Raw genomic sequence first — 18,070 nt, 5'->3', positions numbered from 1 at the left:
GATTGATAGCTGAGCAGATAGGAGTGTCTGTCTTTTATAGCCATTTGATCTGTGAAACAGTGTAGATTCATATTGATCCACCTGTAGTGCAATGGGGATTTTAGTCAGGAAGGTAGGAAATATTTGTCATATTTTCTTATCCTCACTATACTTTTTGCACACATTTTAACTTACAAAAACATGCTTTTGGTAGCTTTATGTGACCTATTTCATAATTGACTCTGACTTCTGCAGAAATGCACTGACATAGAGGAAGCCTTGCAGACACAAGCACACTACATGTATCCATGTAATTTTGTTGCATGTTCCTCCGAAATGTTCTGTCATTTTTCACTCTTAGCTTTTTTTAAATGGCGAAAAATGTCATTTGTCACTGGAGACCCTGTCAAACATTGAAAATGCGGGCATCCTGCAGATGTTAACTCACAGCTAGTATTACTTTGGTGTAGGCAGAAGGTAGGTACACATTGTGATACGTAGAAAGAATGTTCATTTTACACTGCACTTTAAAGCACACAGTTGCCACCAGTTCACCACACATATGGACATGCCAATGCATGCCATGTTGAATGAGCGATCTATCCATCTACTTATTAAATCATCTCCTGTTGTGCTTGTATACACACTTACTCAGCTCTTCACCCTACAAAAACAAATAATAGTTTGTCATGGGTGCTTGAATGGGAGCCACCTGTGTTTTAGTGCAATAAGTGCTCTTCTTTTCCTTTGACAGACTCTAGTATGTTCTGCTCAACAGTGGGGGTTCCACCCACACTCACCACTGAAGGCAACCAGACATGAATTAGAAAGAGGGAACTAAACGGGTTTTCCATCTGGCATGAACCACATGAGTAAATCATCAAGATGATCAACAGACATAATGTGCTTTTGGAAATAGTGAGAAAATTAGCCTCTATCGCTAAATATTATCTTATAATCTGCTCCAAATGTGTCTTTAATTCCCAACAAATGATGTGTAACCACTGAAATTCAGAGTTAAGACATTTTAACTGGAAGATAATCACACTTGTTATGTGGGGAGAGTGTGAAATGTTAACTCGCTGAAAGCTATTTTTCATCAATGAAGATTGAGCTGAAGAGCACGGATAAAGTCAGTGTGTGGTCATTTTCTGTGAGATGTGTGTAAATCAGGAGCCCTGCGTTGTGACAAAAGGCTGAAGAATAGTCTGTAGATTAATTAATTCCTTAGTGTCCCTGCTGTTCACACAGGCTCTCAGTATAGCCTTTGTGCTGCACTGGCCTTTCTATATCTTCTTGGCTTGGGAAAACAGAGGAAGCCCGTATTGTGCCAGGAGGTGTGTGAAAAGAGTCATGTGGAGATCACTTGTCAGACGAAACAGATCTAACTATACCAATGAGTGTGTTCATGTGTAAATATACACACACATTAATGCATGTTTGCTTATTTGTGTGTGTTTGCATATGCGACTCTACTTGTTTGTGTACATATGCAGTATTTTCAGTGTTTGTGTGTTCGGACTCTGACAGTGGCTGAATATTGATGAGAGGCCCTTCCACACCCCTTTCCCATGACTGCTGGGACTGGGTGGCACTGCAGCGTGGCACTGCATCTCAGGCAGAGAAAGAACAGCACTGTGCTTGTGTTCAAGTGCTAAAAAACCTTTAGCAAGAAGAGAGAGCAACACTCTGTGTGTCTGTAAGTCGTATAGCTCTGCTAAGCAGCACTGCAGCACATTTGGACATGCTTCTAATAAAGACACACACTTCTTTGATCCAGGTTTAACAAACTGGCCCTCTTATACACCGGAATTCAATTTCACCACATTCTCCCTGCATACCTCTGGCACTGCCCCATTCGTATATCAGCCTTACAGTTTAATTCAGTTCATTAATCACTCGATTGACCATAACTGAGCATTTGCTCAAGCAGTTTATGTGCAATTGTGTTTTTTTGTAATGCTTCCATGACCTTGATGAGATAAGTAAAGCAATATTTCCCTTTCCTTTACTAGACACTGGAAAAAAATGAGAGCTCTTGAAGCTCATATTTATTTAAACAAAGCGTGTGTATAAACTCATGTGGTCATACAACATTGCAGCAGCCCCTCCCCGCTGAAGAACCGACCAATAGCAGACTGCTCTGCTAGGCTTCCATTTGAAGCTTCAGTAGTACGGTAGTGTTGCCCGGCAACCAGAATCGGCACATTTCTGGGAGGTCCTGTGTGGATGGCAGTACCAGTAAGAGGGAGAGGGAGAGGGAGAGAGAGAGAGCAAGAGGCAGAGGATCAGGAGAAGGGGACAGAGATAGGAGGTGGTTCAGGATTTAACTAGAGGAAGGAGAAAAGGAGAAGCATGGCATTTTGCTGAAGAAAAAGTGAGAGAAAAGACTCTTGCATCATTAAAAAGTTTGTTCGTGCAGCAGAGGAGGAGACGGAGGAGGAGGCCATTGATGATCCCTGTTGAGTTTGTGCCTGTTCAAACAGGGATACGGGACGATTGGAGGATTCCTGCTCGTATCTGCGCTCCTACACATTCCAGTACCTGTGCATGCTGGAGCGGTGGAGAGCTTCTGCTGTAGCCATGATGTCTCAGAGGATCCCGGGCTGACGCACTGTGTTTAGGGACCATCACAGAGGACAGACCAACTGACCTGGATAGGAGCTATAAGAGAGCCGATGCAGCCAAAATAGAGCTTATTTGGAATAATGGATCCTGAGCATTAATACTGGGTCCGAATCAGTCCTTACAGAGGGTTCTTAAAAGGCCTGGCTTCCTGGGTTGGCGATGACTGAGACAGGTCCAGCGGTAATGTGGTTCTGGGCGGGTTAAAACCGCTCAAGCTGTCATCCAGTGGCAGTGGCGAGGCTAGAGCTCCAGAGGAGGACAGATCCCACGTCCACGCCAGGGATTCACTGGCTGAAGAAATGAGCAGGGTCCTGCGCTTGTGGTGCCATGGTGCTTTTTAATGTTGTTGGATCCCACTACTCTTCTACCCTGTTGATTGTCTGAGCTCAGGATGTGGAAGTTCAAAGCGTTTTGCCTGGATTACTGGCATGTGCTGTGTTTGCACCCACACAACAACTTTTATAAGAGGTATGTTTTAAAAATGGCTGCGATCTGCAGTCACGTTTGGCTTAGATCGTTTGTTGTACTTCTTGCGCTACATGTTTCGGAAAACTCATAATTATCACACACGGCTGTCAGCTTGCTAATGTTGCTGTCTGTGTTGAAGTACTCCCAACATTAAGCAAATCCATATGATTTTAGACAGACTCTAGTATTACTTCATCAAAGCATGGCTGATTGATAGAGAAACTGTTGTGGTGCTCAGCTTTGCATGCTGACATACTGGCTGCCTGAGAGAGACATTACCCAGGAGCGCTTGAGCTGGCTGAACTGCTATCGATTTCTCAGAGCGAACCAGGTTAGGACTGTTTTGTAGAAGCACTTGGTTAAGTAACTTGGCACTTAGAATGATCTTGTTTGTGTCGGTTGTCTGTTTAGCATTGGCACTGCTGAAAAACACGCGTTGAGCTGGCTCTGACTAGATTCATTCATCTCTGTCCCACTTGGATTTCTCCTCGGTCACCTTTCACCTACTGCATTATCTTCGCCTGATTACTGAGTCTAGCTTTGCAGCTCGCATCCTCACCGCAACATGCCAATCATAACCTCAGATTTGATTTAATGTCTTTTGGTGACACTTCACACAACAGTAAATCAGAGGAGGCAAGATATGTAGTAGCTTGAACATTTCCTCTTCTTTGAACGTATTACAGGTTTTACCACTGACAGCTTCCAGGTATGTCTCACACAGTAAATGACTCACCCCATCCCCCTGCTGCAGTGTTGAGACCATTTATAAAAAAAAAAGAGAGAAGAAAAATCACAACACAGATATCTGATGCTTCAGATTCCATAGATACATTCCACCCCCTCAAACTGAGATGTACATTAAACTGTTTTGCACAAAACAACCACTATTCTGTTGAAGATGAAAAGAAAAAGACAGATATGAATGGATTTTCCACAATGATAAAGGTGCTTTTAATGTTTGGGTGGTCTTCACTTTTAGCTCAATAGATGCTCTGTAATCTCACATGTGTATTTCAAGCTGCAATTTCAGCTTCAAAGGACTGTAGTTCCTCAGAATTGTTAGCTCACTCTTATTACACATCATTTGGATCCCAGATCCAAGGTTTTGCAGTTGTACAGACAAGAGCAACCATATTTTTGGTCCATTTTCCTCCTGCTACACCAATAACATCCAACTGGTTATGTTTGCAAAGGTTTTCCTTCATGCGCATTCCGTCGTGCAGATGTTTGATGTCTGATTTTGAAGCAAGCTACGGTGTGAAGACACTGATCTCGTACCTGTGAAATTCAGGAGCACATGCCTTCTGTCACATCTCTATATGCTAATGCATTCACACACACACCCACAAACACACCCACCCACACCCACACACACATATTTTTATATATATATATATATATAAAAACACAGTTTGTCAAGAGCGTTAATATTCTGAAGGTGAGAATACAGTATGTCCGTGGTTCATTAATAATGCATCACCGATTTAGCTGGCAACTCTTCTTTGAACGTAAGCTTCAGGGAACCCCCACAGCTGTTGGTGCTACCTCAATACCAAATGCCTATGGTATTATTATCATCTTTTGAGTCAGATTTTTGATATTGTAGGGTTGTGTGTAGGGCTGCACGATATGAGGAAAATATGCGATAACGTTGTTGAATATCGCAATAAAGATATTGCTTGCGATAAATACATATTAAAGTGTACTTAGTTCTGCTGCTTTCAGTATTCTTCTAAAATACCACACATTGCTTGGTGAATTCAAAAAAATAATTTCCAACATTCTTTTATTGAACAATTTGAACATTGAATTGAATATAAAAGGCACCACTAAAAAAAGAATCACATTGCATTTTAATGTGGGGATTTACTGATATTTTCTTTCAACTAACACAAAAAAATCAGTTTTGTGTCTATTGCGATATGTCACAGCCTTTCGCGATGTGTCCAGTATGTTGCGCCAGTTGATACTGCGATGACGATAAAAAACAATATATTGTGCAGCCCTAGTTGTTTGCAGCATTTCAAATCAGTGTGTGGTCTACTTAATTCAAAATGATTAACTAAATATTTTGCTAACTACTGCTAATGGCGGATCTCAGTCTGTGACTCAGTGGTCTTTGGCATTATTTAGGAAGACTGTTGATTTTTTTTTTTTCCCCACACTGTGAACGACTCATAATGTGTCTAATCCCGCAGAGTTACTGGAATATCCTGGTCATTGGGCGTAACTCATTACATTGCTCTGGCTGCACTGTTAACATAGTCAGATTGTATCCCAGGACTGAGACTGTGTTGTTAAAGCAAGGTCAGTGTAGTAACTCAAAACAGCCTCTCCCAGCTGCTGAACTGGGGTTCACCCTCCCTCCTGCGTGGCCTTCCCATTGAGAGCAGTGTGATTGTTGGACATGTGCCCAAGTATTACCATACACATAGGGACTGAAAGCTCTCACATGCTCTTTCTATCTCTCCATTTATCTCTATCACTCGGTTTCTGCCTCTCTGTCTCTCTTTCTCTTACCGTCACTTCCACATAAACACAAGCACACATCAAACACACAACATAGGCCCTGCCCATCACCATTGGGGAGCAGCAGATGAGTGAAAGATTGCATTGGACGGCACAAAAAGGAAGGGGTGTCTGCAGAGAGCAGAAAGAGGACTGGTGTGTGTTTCGTTGTGGGTGGAGAGATTTTCTTAAGAAGAGGGATGATTTTCCTCTGCTATACGTACTAAGCCTTTACCTTACTTGGTCATCAGACAGTTTGCTAGAGCAGCAACTCTGCGCCCAACATAAACTAGGGGCAGGGAAAACTTCGAAAAGGCACAGACAAAGTAACTTTAGCAGCGAAAGAATGAATCTCTCTGTGGCTTTTCTATGGAAAGTGAAGGATGTGGGGTGTAATTTGTGGTCGAGAAGGGAGTGAGCACAGACTGTGCTTTTGGTGGCTCTTTTAGGGGGAGTTGCTGCAGTTTAGTGTTTTTTTTAAAATTTTTTTGAAACTTCCCTTTAGTGCCATGCGCACTTTTTTCGGGCATGTCTGATGCCTCTGGTGATGTCACTGCCATGTGGAATGCGATGTGGAAGTACTGCATTACCAGCCGAACTATAAGGTAGGAGAGCATCCGGCACAGACCAGTGTGGACGGCAGTGGCCTGCAGAATAAGTGGTGGTTGTCGTTCCGACCGACCACAGCAGTCTGTGCAGATATTTCTGACGTTCCACTGATTAAATAACATTCCTGTCTATATGCTCAAGCTTGATGGTTTCCTTTCCAGAACCACGGAAATATATTATCACTGGCACACAGCTGAAAAGGCAGAGAGTGAACAGTAAAGACATTCCAAGGTATTTCAGGGCAGTCGACTTTATCAAGGACGTGTCTTCGATAATCAAGACTTTAGAATAATCTTGCGTTTTCTTTTCTTTTTAAATCTCTTTTAAGCCTTATTATCATTTAACTTTGTCTTAGAGTAGAAGTGTACAGCAGGAATGTCCTCTGACATACAGGTTCAGATCTCACTCTCTGAATGAACACAGAAACCAGCAGAAAGATTTTATTATTTTGTATTACATAGAACAGATTTCTTCCTCTTATTATTCAGAGTCCATAGTGATGGAATTATGTGATTGACTGACCGATTTTATTTTCCATTGTACGTTTCTGTTACTTTCGGCCAGTGATTCTACTTATGTAGCCTGCAGGGAAAGTCAGAAGTACTGTATCTGTTTTCTAGCACTTCTGTAACTCACGCAAAGTTGAACTCTCCAAACATACAGGCCTTTTAATATAATCTACTATAAAAACTGCTTCTTACTGGCAGACAAAGCAAATACATAATGAGGTTCTCAGCCATTATATCAGTCATCCACCCAAATGTATACATAACTCTGAATATTAGAAACATTTTTGAGGACAATACCAATATAGATGTAGAAATTCTTTTTTCTACATCTTTTGTCAAAATAGCAATAATAACGTTATCACTCATCTGATATTTACAAAAAGTCTATATTCCAATATATCATCCAAAACCAAATGTCATTTCAGTTTATCACACCATATTGAAACTTTATTTTCCTATTTCAATTATTATGTTGTCATGGGTCTGTGATGAAAGACTGATGAGTGAAAAGCTTTAACGTTTAATCTAAATTATTTTATATTTGATTTTGTTTTCATGACTTCTATTAGAAATTGGTCTTTGTTACCGTAGTTTTGTTTGTCTAAATATACTGATAAAACAGAAGACAGGAAGTAAAAGCACCGAATACACTCTTTTACTAAAGAGAAATCTAAAATTGGGCTACTTTTTTCAATGACGTGGGTTCCAGGCTCTGATTGGGCTATTTTTTTGTCAGCAACAGTAAGCCATAATCCTCCTTGCTCGTCCTTAGACCCCTCTCCCTTTGCTGTCTATCCTATCCTTCTATATCCCCCTCCCTTCCCTCTTTCCTTGATGGAACATGGGGGAAGAAAAAGAAAGCAAAAAGAACAATATTTTTGAGCAAATGGAGGTAAACATCCTGAATGGGTTAATGCCATAAATGTCTGAGAGATTAAAGTAACGAGGTGATTCATGACTGAGACAGGAATCCAGTAGCAGTGACATCGTAGACACCAGGGTACATCTGATATGACTCTGTGTCAGAGAATACGCCGGCCGCATTACTTATTTAATGTGTGCAGATTTGGAGCTTGTCACTAGTGCCTCCTCGTCCCATAGTGGATATCTATGGGAAGGAGTACATCTGAGTGAACTGGGATGTTAAACACCGCCTGACAGAACTGCACTGCTTCATAATAGGTAAATGCCTCCAAAAGGATTTATCTCTTGGAACATTAGCACACATCGATGTTGGCCTGAACTGGACCTATAGCACTGTAGAATAGGGGATTCAAAAGAGCATGAGAGCAGGCACTGACCCAGTTGTTGGTCCTGTGCTTTGCTAGGCTGGCTTTATGACAATTGAAGTCTTTTTTTGGGGGGGTGGGGGGGAGGGTTGAGAGGAACTGCTTGTAATGGAAAAGTAGCAACCTGCCAAAGCGAGCTTGCAGTTCCACTGTGGTGGGTGAAAAAATACTCTCCGGGGTGGAAAAGCTTAGACGTGTCTAGGATGGAAGCCGTATTCTGGTCAGAAATGTCAGGATGATGGAGATCTCAAGTTGCAGTTAGCCTGAACACAAAAGTGGACTGTTTTTCTTGCCTTGCAGATTTGGTGCTGAATAGATTAAGTTCATAGTAATGTTCCTTTTGTAATTATTCTTCCACAGAGGTGGACCACAGTCACACAGACTGGTGCTAAGCCCAAATGTAGGTGTTCGTATTTGATTTATCATATTTCCTATTTTGTAAATTTCCTTTTTTTGCACTCATGCTTGTCAAAATGCGTATCCAGTGGAAAATAGGTTTACACTGCAACAATCTGTATCCTCAGGCTATTGCCATTGGCTGGCCTCCACAGTGGGGTGCATCATAATGGATTTCTTTTTTATTTATTTATTTATTTTTTATCCGTGCCCGTGACCAGAGACAAGAGATTGCTATGTCTTTGTGCTTTGGTGTTCAGTATTTGAGGTTTACTTTATCTAAAGCACTTTATGCACAGGCTTTTTTTCTGATCTATGCTTACGTTGCAGTCATTGTCCACACCACTGAATAATTTACACGTGTGTCTCTCCCAGAGAGACATGAGCATTGTGTGGGAAGAGCTCTTCTTCTCTTCTTCTATATATTACTTTTATATCACCTTTTAAGAATATTAGTTTTCTGCCTGGCTTCCTTGTTTGCTGAAAGGACAAGTGATGATGACATTAATAAATGGGCTAATGTGGTGTAGCCATAAGGAAAAGGCTTGAGAATAAACTACAGTCTGTAACTGTCTCCTATTGCTGCAGGGTTGCAACATTATGGGATAATATATTTGGGAACATTGCCTCTGCTGCAGTATCTACACTGCTCATGTTAAGCTGTACAGCTTTTTGAAATGCTAATCATCTGAGGAAGCCAGTTTGTTTACTCTAATGCTGAAGAATGCCACCCTCTAGGGAGAGCGCCTTTCATGTTCAGGGTGTTTACTGAGGTGTCTGATGAGGAAAATGCATACAGTACAAATAAAGATGCGTACATCAGGAAAAATTGTCATGTTTTAATAATGTCTCCCAGTTTTCCTTTTTGCACACGTTATACTGTATGTATGATTAAAGCATGGCCAAAATATGCTCCGCTCTGTTTGATGAGTGGGGGACTGTGAAAGCTCAGATGGAAACACAGGCGCTGTCTCTTACTGTGGCTTTTTTTCTGTTACTCTACATTTGATGACATATTCCTTTGCATCTCTTCACAGCGCCTGCCTGGAGAATAATGAGGGTGTGTTCTGCATTAACTTATGTAATGGCGAGCGTGAGGAGGGGTGGGATGGGGGGGCGAGGAGGAGGGGGAGAAGAGAAGAGTGATGAGCTCATGCTGCTGCACTGCAGCTCTTCTATACACATTCTGCACCTTGTAGTCATTGTGCCATGTGCACTCTCTTGCCCATGCACAGATGCATATACAGTATACCGTCTTGGTTTGTTAGTCTTCAGTTTGATTGATTCATATACTGTACCTATTTGTATCCACTTGCAGGCAAACTAAAAAAGGAACAGCTCATTATTGCAAAATTAGAGCTATAGCTGCAAAATCGATTACTTGTTAACTATTATTACTATTATATTATAAATAAAAATTCTCGTATTCCAGCTCCTTAAATGTTTCTTTACTCCTCTATGACAGTAAACTGAATATCTTTGCGTTGTGGAGAAAACAAGACATTTGAGGACGACTTTGGAAAACACTGATTAACATTTTCTGACATTTTATAGACCAAACAACTAATCGATTATACAAGAAAATAATCTACAGATTAATCGACAATGAAAATAATCATTAGTTGCAGCCCTAATTAGAGCCAAATTCACTGCTGAATAATCCAAAGGCTGGCGTGCCTGGTCTTCACATCATCTCTCTGTGCTTTTTCTATGAATGGGAATCAGTGTGTGTGTGTACACTGTTGTGTCCTGTAGCTGCACCACTGGTACAGGGAGCTGATGTTCAGCTGCCAACAAACTGAGCCTCCAGAGCTCAGGTTGGTAATTGCTGTTAATCCACCAAGTCTTTTCATTGACATAGCAGACCCTCATTATCCACAGTGTGTTTTGATTTATGTCAGAAATGAGCAAGGTGAGGTAGGGTCAGGGGGAGGAGTTGATAATAGCACAACAGTGCATTTACTCTATAAAACAGAGTTGTCCCTTTGGGGGCTTTTAGCTCTGTCTCAGCCTGCAATGAATAGGTAAATAAATGGATAAAATATTGTTCTTGGCAAAATACTAAACATTTGAACATCCAAGATTCTCAATGCTAATGTAATGGATAATTTGTACCAAGCACCACTGGGAGAGGGGCATGCATTATCTGTATACTCTGTGGCTCTATTATTTAAGGCTCATTATGAGCAGAATCTCATATTTGAGTGAAATAATGCTGACAGGGAGGCTGGGACTATAGCTGGTCATTAAAGTTAAATGTTTATCCTGATTGGACTAATTGCTCTGAGCTGTGTGTAAATGCAGGCCTGTTTTCTTGAACATACACAGACGTCTATAACTTCTAACGAGACGGACAGTGCATTGTCTTTCTGTCAGCCTTAGCTGTTTCCTTGACAACTGGTCTCAGAGATCTGTGCAATTGTGATAAATCCTGCTTTCAATCTATGAGGCAGCATCCACAGAGACTCATCTAATGCCTGTATCACTCAGGGTCCCATAGTCACATGACTTTTCTTCTCAGTGACCAAGGTTCATTCATACCAGACAGATATTCCCTATCTATTGATTTTATGGGAAAGTGTGTTTGTAACTTACTGTATGGCATCTGTTTGTTTTCTTTACCCAGACTGGAGACAGTTCCTTTCAAATTAAGGGCCAGTCAAGTGAGACTAACTATCTAAGAGATAAAACCTGTCTCCTCATACAGACCCGGACATGTCCGCCTGCAGCTTAAATAAGCTCCTTTGGGAACTAGAGAATAATTCCTCTCTCACTATCTAACTCCTTTCTCCCTGCACATTTTCTCCCTTTTTAAAACAGTAACCCTCCCACTGCTGCTCTACTTTACATTAACTTGTTTCCTTGGCCTCTCTTGATAATGACGAGTGGGAGTCTTTTGATCAGCCATATATCCCTAAACTCTAAATTAGTCTCAGTACAGCATTGACTGTACACTAGCACCATCTGTTGGTAGAGAGACTTTAGGACAGCCGTCTCATGTGCATCTTCCTTCCAGTGTGTGGATGGCTTTGACGACATTTTTCCTAAAGAAGCAGACTCGTCATAGTGTTTTGCCTGTTAATGGCCACTGATTAGGGAATTCAGCTGTGAGTATGTCAAGGGCAGCGAGCTAAGTAATTAAACAATGGAAGATATTTTAAGTCAAATAAATGAGCAGTCCTAAATTCCACTGTGAGCGGAGTGGAGAGAGGACAAATTAAGGCAGATGGGGGATCTTGCCTTGTCTGGAGTCTCACGGAGGCTGCTGCAGCCTTGTTTCTCTGGCTTTTCTCCCAGATTTACTGCCCAGACTAACTTAACAGTTCTGGTATAATAATGATTTTACAGGGGAGCAAAATTATTTATTTAGTAGAATGAGTCTCACATCTGTTATTTCTATCCTGAATGTATCTTGCAAAACAAAGAGGAAAGGTATCTGGCTAACAGTTTTATTTTTATTTAAATCATAGGAATCCACAAAACCAAATGTGTGCTCATTTCTCAAGAAATCAAGAATCTCTGCTCTTTCTGCCTTGTGATTGACATGTTTTCGACAGGTATGGCCAACTGGACAGAACTGGCCTGAGCAGGATACAAAAGCAGAGGAAACATGGAGAGGTGGATGTTTGCAGGACAGCAGTCTTAGACTGTTGCTTACAGATACATTTTCAGCTCCCCCAGAATTAAATCCCACTATCACATCTTGTACTGTCACACTTTTGCCTGTATTAGAAGGATATATGGTCACTGATTTTTCACCTGTTTTTGATTGTCAAACTCAAACCTTTGTGTTTGACAATGCAACTAAATGTGAATCATGTTCTGCTTTCTCTTCAGATATAAACAGATTGTTAGATGACCTGTTATGTAACTACATTTTGGATTGCACTCGGGCTGTGTGAGGATGTGTTCTGGTTGAGAGCTCAGATTTCCCCTTCAGCAACACCATGTGTCCTGAAGAGGGAGGGGAGAAAAAAAAACAATCGGTGACCTTGCAGAGCTGCAACACGCAGGCTCTGGACATGTCCCCACTGAACCATAGACATCAACACAGCAGCTGAATAAATGACCACAGACCAGGGTAGAGGCATGTTGCGGGCGAGAACGAGAAGACAGCTGATGGTGGGAAGAGAGAGAGATAGACTAATGAAAGAAAGAGAGAGATTCAAAGAGAGTGAGGCTGTGAGGGACACAGCTGAGTAAGGCAGGGGGAGTTGCTGTGTGAGGAGAACCTCCTCTTTTCATTGACGTTTAGGGGAACGTGCTGATTAGTGGAGAGTAAATCAGTCAGATGGAAGCTCCCAGTTTCTTGTGCCTGACAAAGCCAGTCTAGCTTTCCAGTAACTACGGTCACCTTACCTTTCAGTAGCAATTTGTCATCAAAGCCCGGATCTTATTTCACACTGTATAAGCCAACCTGGACACGTGTGGAGGTAGGTGGGCTCAACTCTGAAGGTGTGTGTGTGTGTGTGTGTGTGTGTGTGTGTGTGTGTGTGTGTGTGTGTGTGTGTGTGTGTGTGTGTGTGTGTGTGTGTGTGTGTGTGTGTGTGTGTGTGTGTGTGTGTGTCTGTGTGTGTGTGTGTGTGTGTGTGTGTGTGTGTGTGTGTGTGAGACCTCTCTGGCTGTGAAGTGCAGGTTCATATAGGTTCTGTTACGGGGACAGCAGCTGTTTCCATTGTCAGACACTGCAGGTGTGTGGTGAGCTGGCGTGCGTGCATGAGAGTGGAGCTCAAATTATTAGGCAGAAAATTTATCATCAACAATTTGGATAATTGTTCACGTCATTTATCAAGCAAAAATACAATAAAAAATGTTTTTGTTTCCAGCTCCTCCAGTGTGAGGATTTTCTCTTTTTTTCTGTTTTTATGTAATTGTAAATTGAATACCTTTTTTAAATTTTTAGCCATTTGGATAGATATAACAAGCTATGTGAACATGTTACCGGACTAAACAATTAGCCAATTCATCTGAAAAAGAATCAACAGATTTAAAATAATAATCAATTGCAGTCCTATGTGAGGTGAACAGAATAAAAGGATAGATGAATGTGTCAATATGGAAAGTATGTGACATGGAACCGTTGATGCTCGTACTCGGGGGTGCCGACGCCGTTGCTCTGTAGTCTGATGTCACACTCACGCTGATGCACAGTGCCAGGAAGGAGAGTTGTTTGTGTTTATTTGTGCCTCTTATTTTGAGTGAAAATGCATCTTTACCAGCTGCTGTATAAACCACAGAACTTGTGGCCCATTAGCCTTCAGCTTCTCTCTCATGTATGTGCCTCTGAACTGCCCAATCCCCCATTTCCAATCCCAACATCTTTCTGACTCACAGCACATTCCTGCTGATTGTCCTGCTCATGTCAAGCATCTTGTTGACATATTTCCATGACACCTATAGCAGGACCTCTTGATGATCTATTTTCCCCAATTATTCATGAAGAGCTTGTGTGCACAGTCCACCCGGACCTGCTCTCATTAGACATGTTAACAGAATGGAAGAGAAGAGAGAGAGAGAGAGAGAGAGAGAGAGACCATCATTAAAGCCTATTAGATGCACAGAGCGTGAGACGGCTTCTCCCTCATCAGTCACGCTGTACGCGAGAATGGCGGTTTGAGAATACAGAGCTGCACTGTACTGAATGCATGCATGCTGCTTTTTCTCTTGCTCCTCATCACGTGCAACTCACCCCTTCCTCTCTCAGTCCACTTCTATCACCAGAATTCCCATCTGGGATCCTTAGGCAAAGTGCAGCAGCTATGAATCTCAATAGCTTTTTATTACTCAGAATTCCTCTGTGTTTCATCATTAAATGCAGAGTAATTGCAAAAGTTCTGGGGATACGCTGCTCATTATTCTGTATTGTATCCGCCTAGGAAACAGCTAAAATAAGGTCTCAAATCTGCTTAGACATGATGCTGAGGAGCAAGAATCCTCACCTTATGCTAAGCAGATGTTCATGCACTTGCAAAGGACTGCCAGTAGACAATAAAGTAAACCACTCACACTGGCCCTCCTGTGTAACTGAAAGCGGTGATGATCACTGAGCTCTTACTGCTTAGGTCCAAACGCATGAACAGATTATAAAAGGAAAATAATCTTAACCTGTTATCAGGGTTGATTTCAGGATGTTACTGTGTTGCTGACTCATCATGTCCCTCTGAAACGGCTCCTTCCAGCTGTCACTGCAACATCTTTGTAATGTGAACATACAATTTACTGGTTAAAGGTTTAAGTGAGGCAATTGACCTTATTCACAGTGGAGTTGTTGAACAGCTGGGACGGGAAAATATCTGGAAGGCTGACAGACTGACTGAACTACAGTGTCTGCTTGTACAGGGAGGTCTCTAGGTATTGATTAATAGCTACCAGGTAGCCGTTCAATAGCATTTTACAGAATCTGGATCCAATATTGAATATGCTTATCAAATATGAGTAAATAACCAGAGAGTTTTAGATTCTTCAAGCAAATAAAGTCATAAATAACTTAAAGCTGCTATAATCAATATCCTTATGCTAACAATGGATCAAATAACTACGACAATGTGAAAGGGGTCGCTCAAAGTGATGAACCCACAGATAATTTTCACCACCCTCTGCAGTTCCCCGCAGCATCTTTCAGCTCATGGTTTTATGGCCTGCTCTCATCAGCACCGTTTCCAGCTGCAGCTGTTGGCAGCAAAAAAAGCTCTAAAAACCCACAGAAAGTTGGTGACTAGCTGGTGAACATAGTGGAGCACAGAGAACTAAAACTTAAAGATTGACATTAAAAAAAACACAATGTATTTATAGGAGATATGTAACATATATTACATGCTGTATATGCTATTTAGCTAAATGGCTACCTGAATGTGTTGTGACCTTTTACAAACTGCAACTGTATTGAAAACAAAACTAGCTATTGGAATCAAGGCCTACGATTGAGGCTAGTTGGCTGCTAATTAGTGTGGTCCAAATTCTGCATATACAGTAAAATGCATCTGTATGGCTACATTCTTGCCATTAATTAATATCTTATACGTTGTTTGCTTTCCAATGTTGATGTCCTTTTTGTATAGTGTATCTTGATACCTATACCCTTTCATACCTGAGGTTACCCTGATTAAAATGTAAACTCGAACCTGCAGATGTGGGAATAATCCTGGCCGCACCCTCTACTTCTCAGACAAAGTTGTAGGATCCCAGAAAATGGGAGGTAGAGAAACATCCCCTCTGCCCTCTGATATTTCCACATACGTGTCCAAGCCCATTTATTTTGGAAGTGTGTCTCATGGAAAACCAAGAGTAAGTCATGCTTTAGTGGAAAAACCAAAAGTACCAGTGTTAAGTGCTTTTTGTGTTTCTCACTAGGGCTGCACAATATATCGTTTTTTATCATTATCGCAATATCAACTTGCACAATAAACACATCGTCAAAGGCTGAGACATATCGCGAGACATTGCTTGAAAGAGTATCCGTAGAAAACTACACTTTAAAATATAACTCATTCTTTTTAATGGTGCTTTTTATGTTCAATTTGCAATTTGTTCAATAAAATAATGTTGGAGATGATTTTAATTTTGTTTAAGTTAAACAAGCTTTTTCTGTATTTTAGCAGAATACTGAAAGCAGCAGAAATTGAGAATTGAGTACATTAATATCTGTTTATGAATTGCAAATAATATCATTATCACGATATTCACGTATTGTCCTCATATAGTGGAGCCCTATTTCTCACACTGACATCTTTATCGCTTTTTGTACATATACATATATGCCCTTACCGCAGCGGCCCGGGTTCGAGTCCAGCCCGAAAACTTTGCTGCATGTCATCCCCCCCCTCTCTCTCTCCCCTGCCTTTCTCTCTCCCCTGCCTTCACTGTCTTGCTTTTTTTTTTTTTAAAACAGACACATCTTCACATGATTACAATTTGTAACACAATGCATAACTGCACAAAGGACCCGTTTGTCATCCTCTCAGCTCAGAGAGCTGGGACGGGGGCCTCAAATAAGTAATTGAGGGGCTACAGATCGATGTGCCCTGCAGCCTGCAGAGACCTGGGCTGTGCTTTCCGTCAATAAAACCGCTTTATGACGCGCACATCAAACCTCCAAGGCTACAGCAAAGGTAACAGATTTACTCTCCGTTTGAAATCTATTCCTCTGTAATTACATACATTTTACAAACGTCTTCTTTTTTTTTTTTATTATGAGACTCCTCTGATCTGGGCTGTTGTGTTGCAAGCGTTGTGTTAATGTTGATTTATAATACGTGTGGCTGGCTCTTCTCTAGTCTGCCCCTGTAGGACTTATGTCGTTATTGAGTTACATTGTGCACTAGAAACTGTCCAATAACTTTTGTTTGTGTGTGAATTAAATGGAAGCCAAACAACATTAGCCGCTGTCAGGTAGTTTGTCATAGACATGGCGAATTAATCCGTGTGTAACCCTCTTTTCTTGTAAATACCTTGGCACTGTCTCAAGCAAGGGTTATGGGAGGCATTTAGAGAAATGAAACAATCAACATGGTGCTGTGTAACCCCTCCTCAAGGGGCTGTTATCATGAATTTGAGTCTGCTTGTTATTCTCAGAATGTCTCTCTCACTCTGTAAAGCCAGTCTTCATGTCCTACCCAGCCTGCCTGAATAAGATCTGCTGACTTGCACCCACCAGGTCTTGTGGAAATGTGGTATGAATGGAACTTGCACAGTCAGGATATCTTGTTCCTCTGGAATATGTCAACATGAATCCATTTCTCAGCACTCTCGTGACATGCACAAAAGGTTTCCTCAGCTTTATTTTACATTCCTGAGAAAAAAGGAGCGTAGAGGGTGACCGCTTTATCTCTGTGCGTTTGTTCGGTGATTGGTTGCTTCCCCGTTGTCTGTGTTACTTTCATAAAATGACTCACTGTCCAGTTAGTACGGTAGTTCTTTTTTTAAATTTCTAAACACTTTTTGGCTTTTTTTTCAGCCTCGCCAATACCTTAACACACATGTCTAGTGAAGAAAAACGAGAGATATGAATCATTAATTATTTCTTTCCTAATCCTGCTTTCATTGTTCAGGTACTTTCAACTGTGGCTTTCAATTAATATTTAAATAGAAGTGATCAAGTTCTCAGTGCGGCTGGGGGGGAAGTTCTCATCACATGTCAGCCGATACTGAGTTTTCTCATGTTCATTCTTTGATGACTTGGCCTGCAGTGAAGGTTTTCTGCTTGGATGTGCAGAGTTTTGGAAAAAAGAAAAACAAAAGGCTTTCCTTTGACAAATGGGTCTGTGACGCAGCAGTTTTATTGGTCAAACCTCTTGTCTCTTAACAATTCATGAAAAAAGTTCTTGCTTGGTGAAGATATAGCAGCAAATTCATTTAGATTTGCTTGTGAGTGCTATAAGAAATATTTATAGTTGTTTTTAACCAATGTAGTCTGATTTCTGTTATTATTACTGCCCTGTAAAAGTTGATTAAATGTCTTGAATCACAACAGATCTAGTCTATATCCACGACGTTCTACTTCTGGGATTACTCTGTTGCTGCCAGAAATTCCACCGATTTCACTCTTTTCGTCCGGATGTCCGTTACCTCCCGCATTCTTTGTGTTGGAATTTTAAACTCCGGTGGATTTATGAGGACTATGGTTAACTGCTCTTCAGATCTCTGCAGGGTAAATCCAGACAGCTAGCTAGACTATCTGTCCAA

The 18,070-nt window shown here is 41.2% G+C and overlaps 1 protein-coding gene across 7 annotated transcripts in view; it reads left to right on the top strand.

Moving 5' to 3' along the window:
- Window positions 1-18,070, top strand: part of LOC120558787 (IQ motif and SEC7 domain-containing protein 1-like) — a 93,337-nt gene that overhangs the window by 49,733 nt on the left and 25,534 nt on the right. The window contains exon 1 of one of the 7 annotated variants that reach the window (XM_039800038.1): window positions 2,293-3,075. The exons of 4 other annotated variants lie outside the window; for them this stretch is intronic. In XM_039800038.1, the coding sequence (XP_039655972.1) occupies window positions 2,999-3,075 (77 nt within the window). In that variant the 5' untranslated portion in view covers window positions 2,293-2,998. Of the gene's footprint in view, window positions 1-2,292; window positions 3,076-6,055; window positions 6,192-12,742; window positions 12,823-18,070 lie in introns of those variants that run through there. 2 more of the 7 variants (XM_039800039.1, XM_039800044.1) reach the window with 2 other exon arrangements.

Source organism: Perca fluviatilis, chromosome 5 (assembly GCF_010015445.1).
Source record: "Perca fluviatilis chromosome 5, GENO_Pfluv_1.0, whole genome shotgun sequence".
Classification (NCBI taxonomy): Eukaryota; Metazoa; Chordata; class Actinopteri; order Perciformes; family Percidae; genus Perca; species Perca fluviatilis.
Note: the sequence above shows the minus strand (reverse complement) of the source record. Positions and strands in the feature narration are given on the sequence as shown.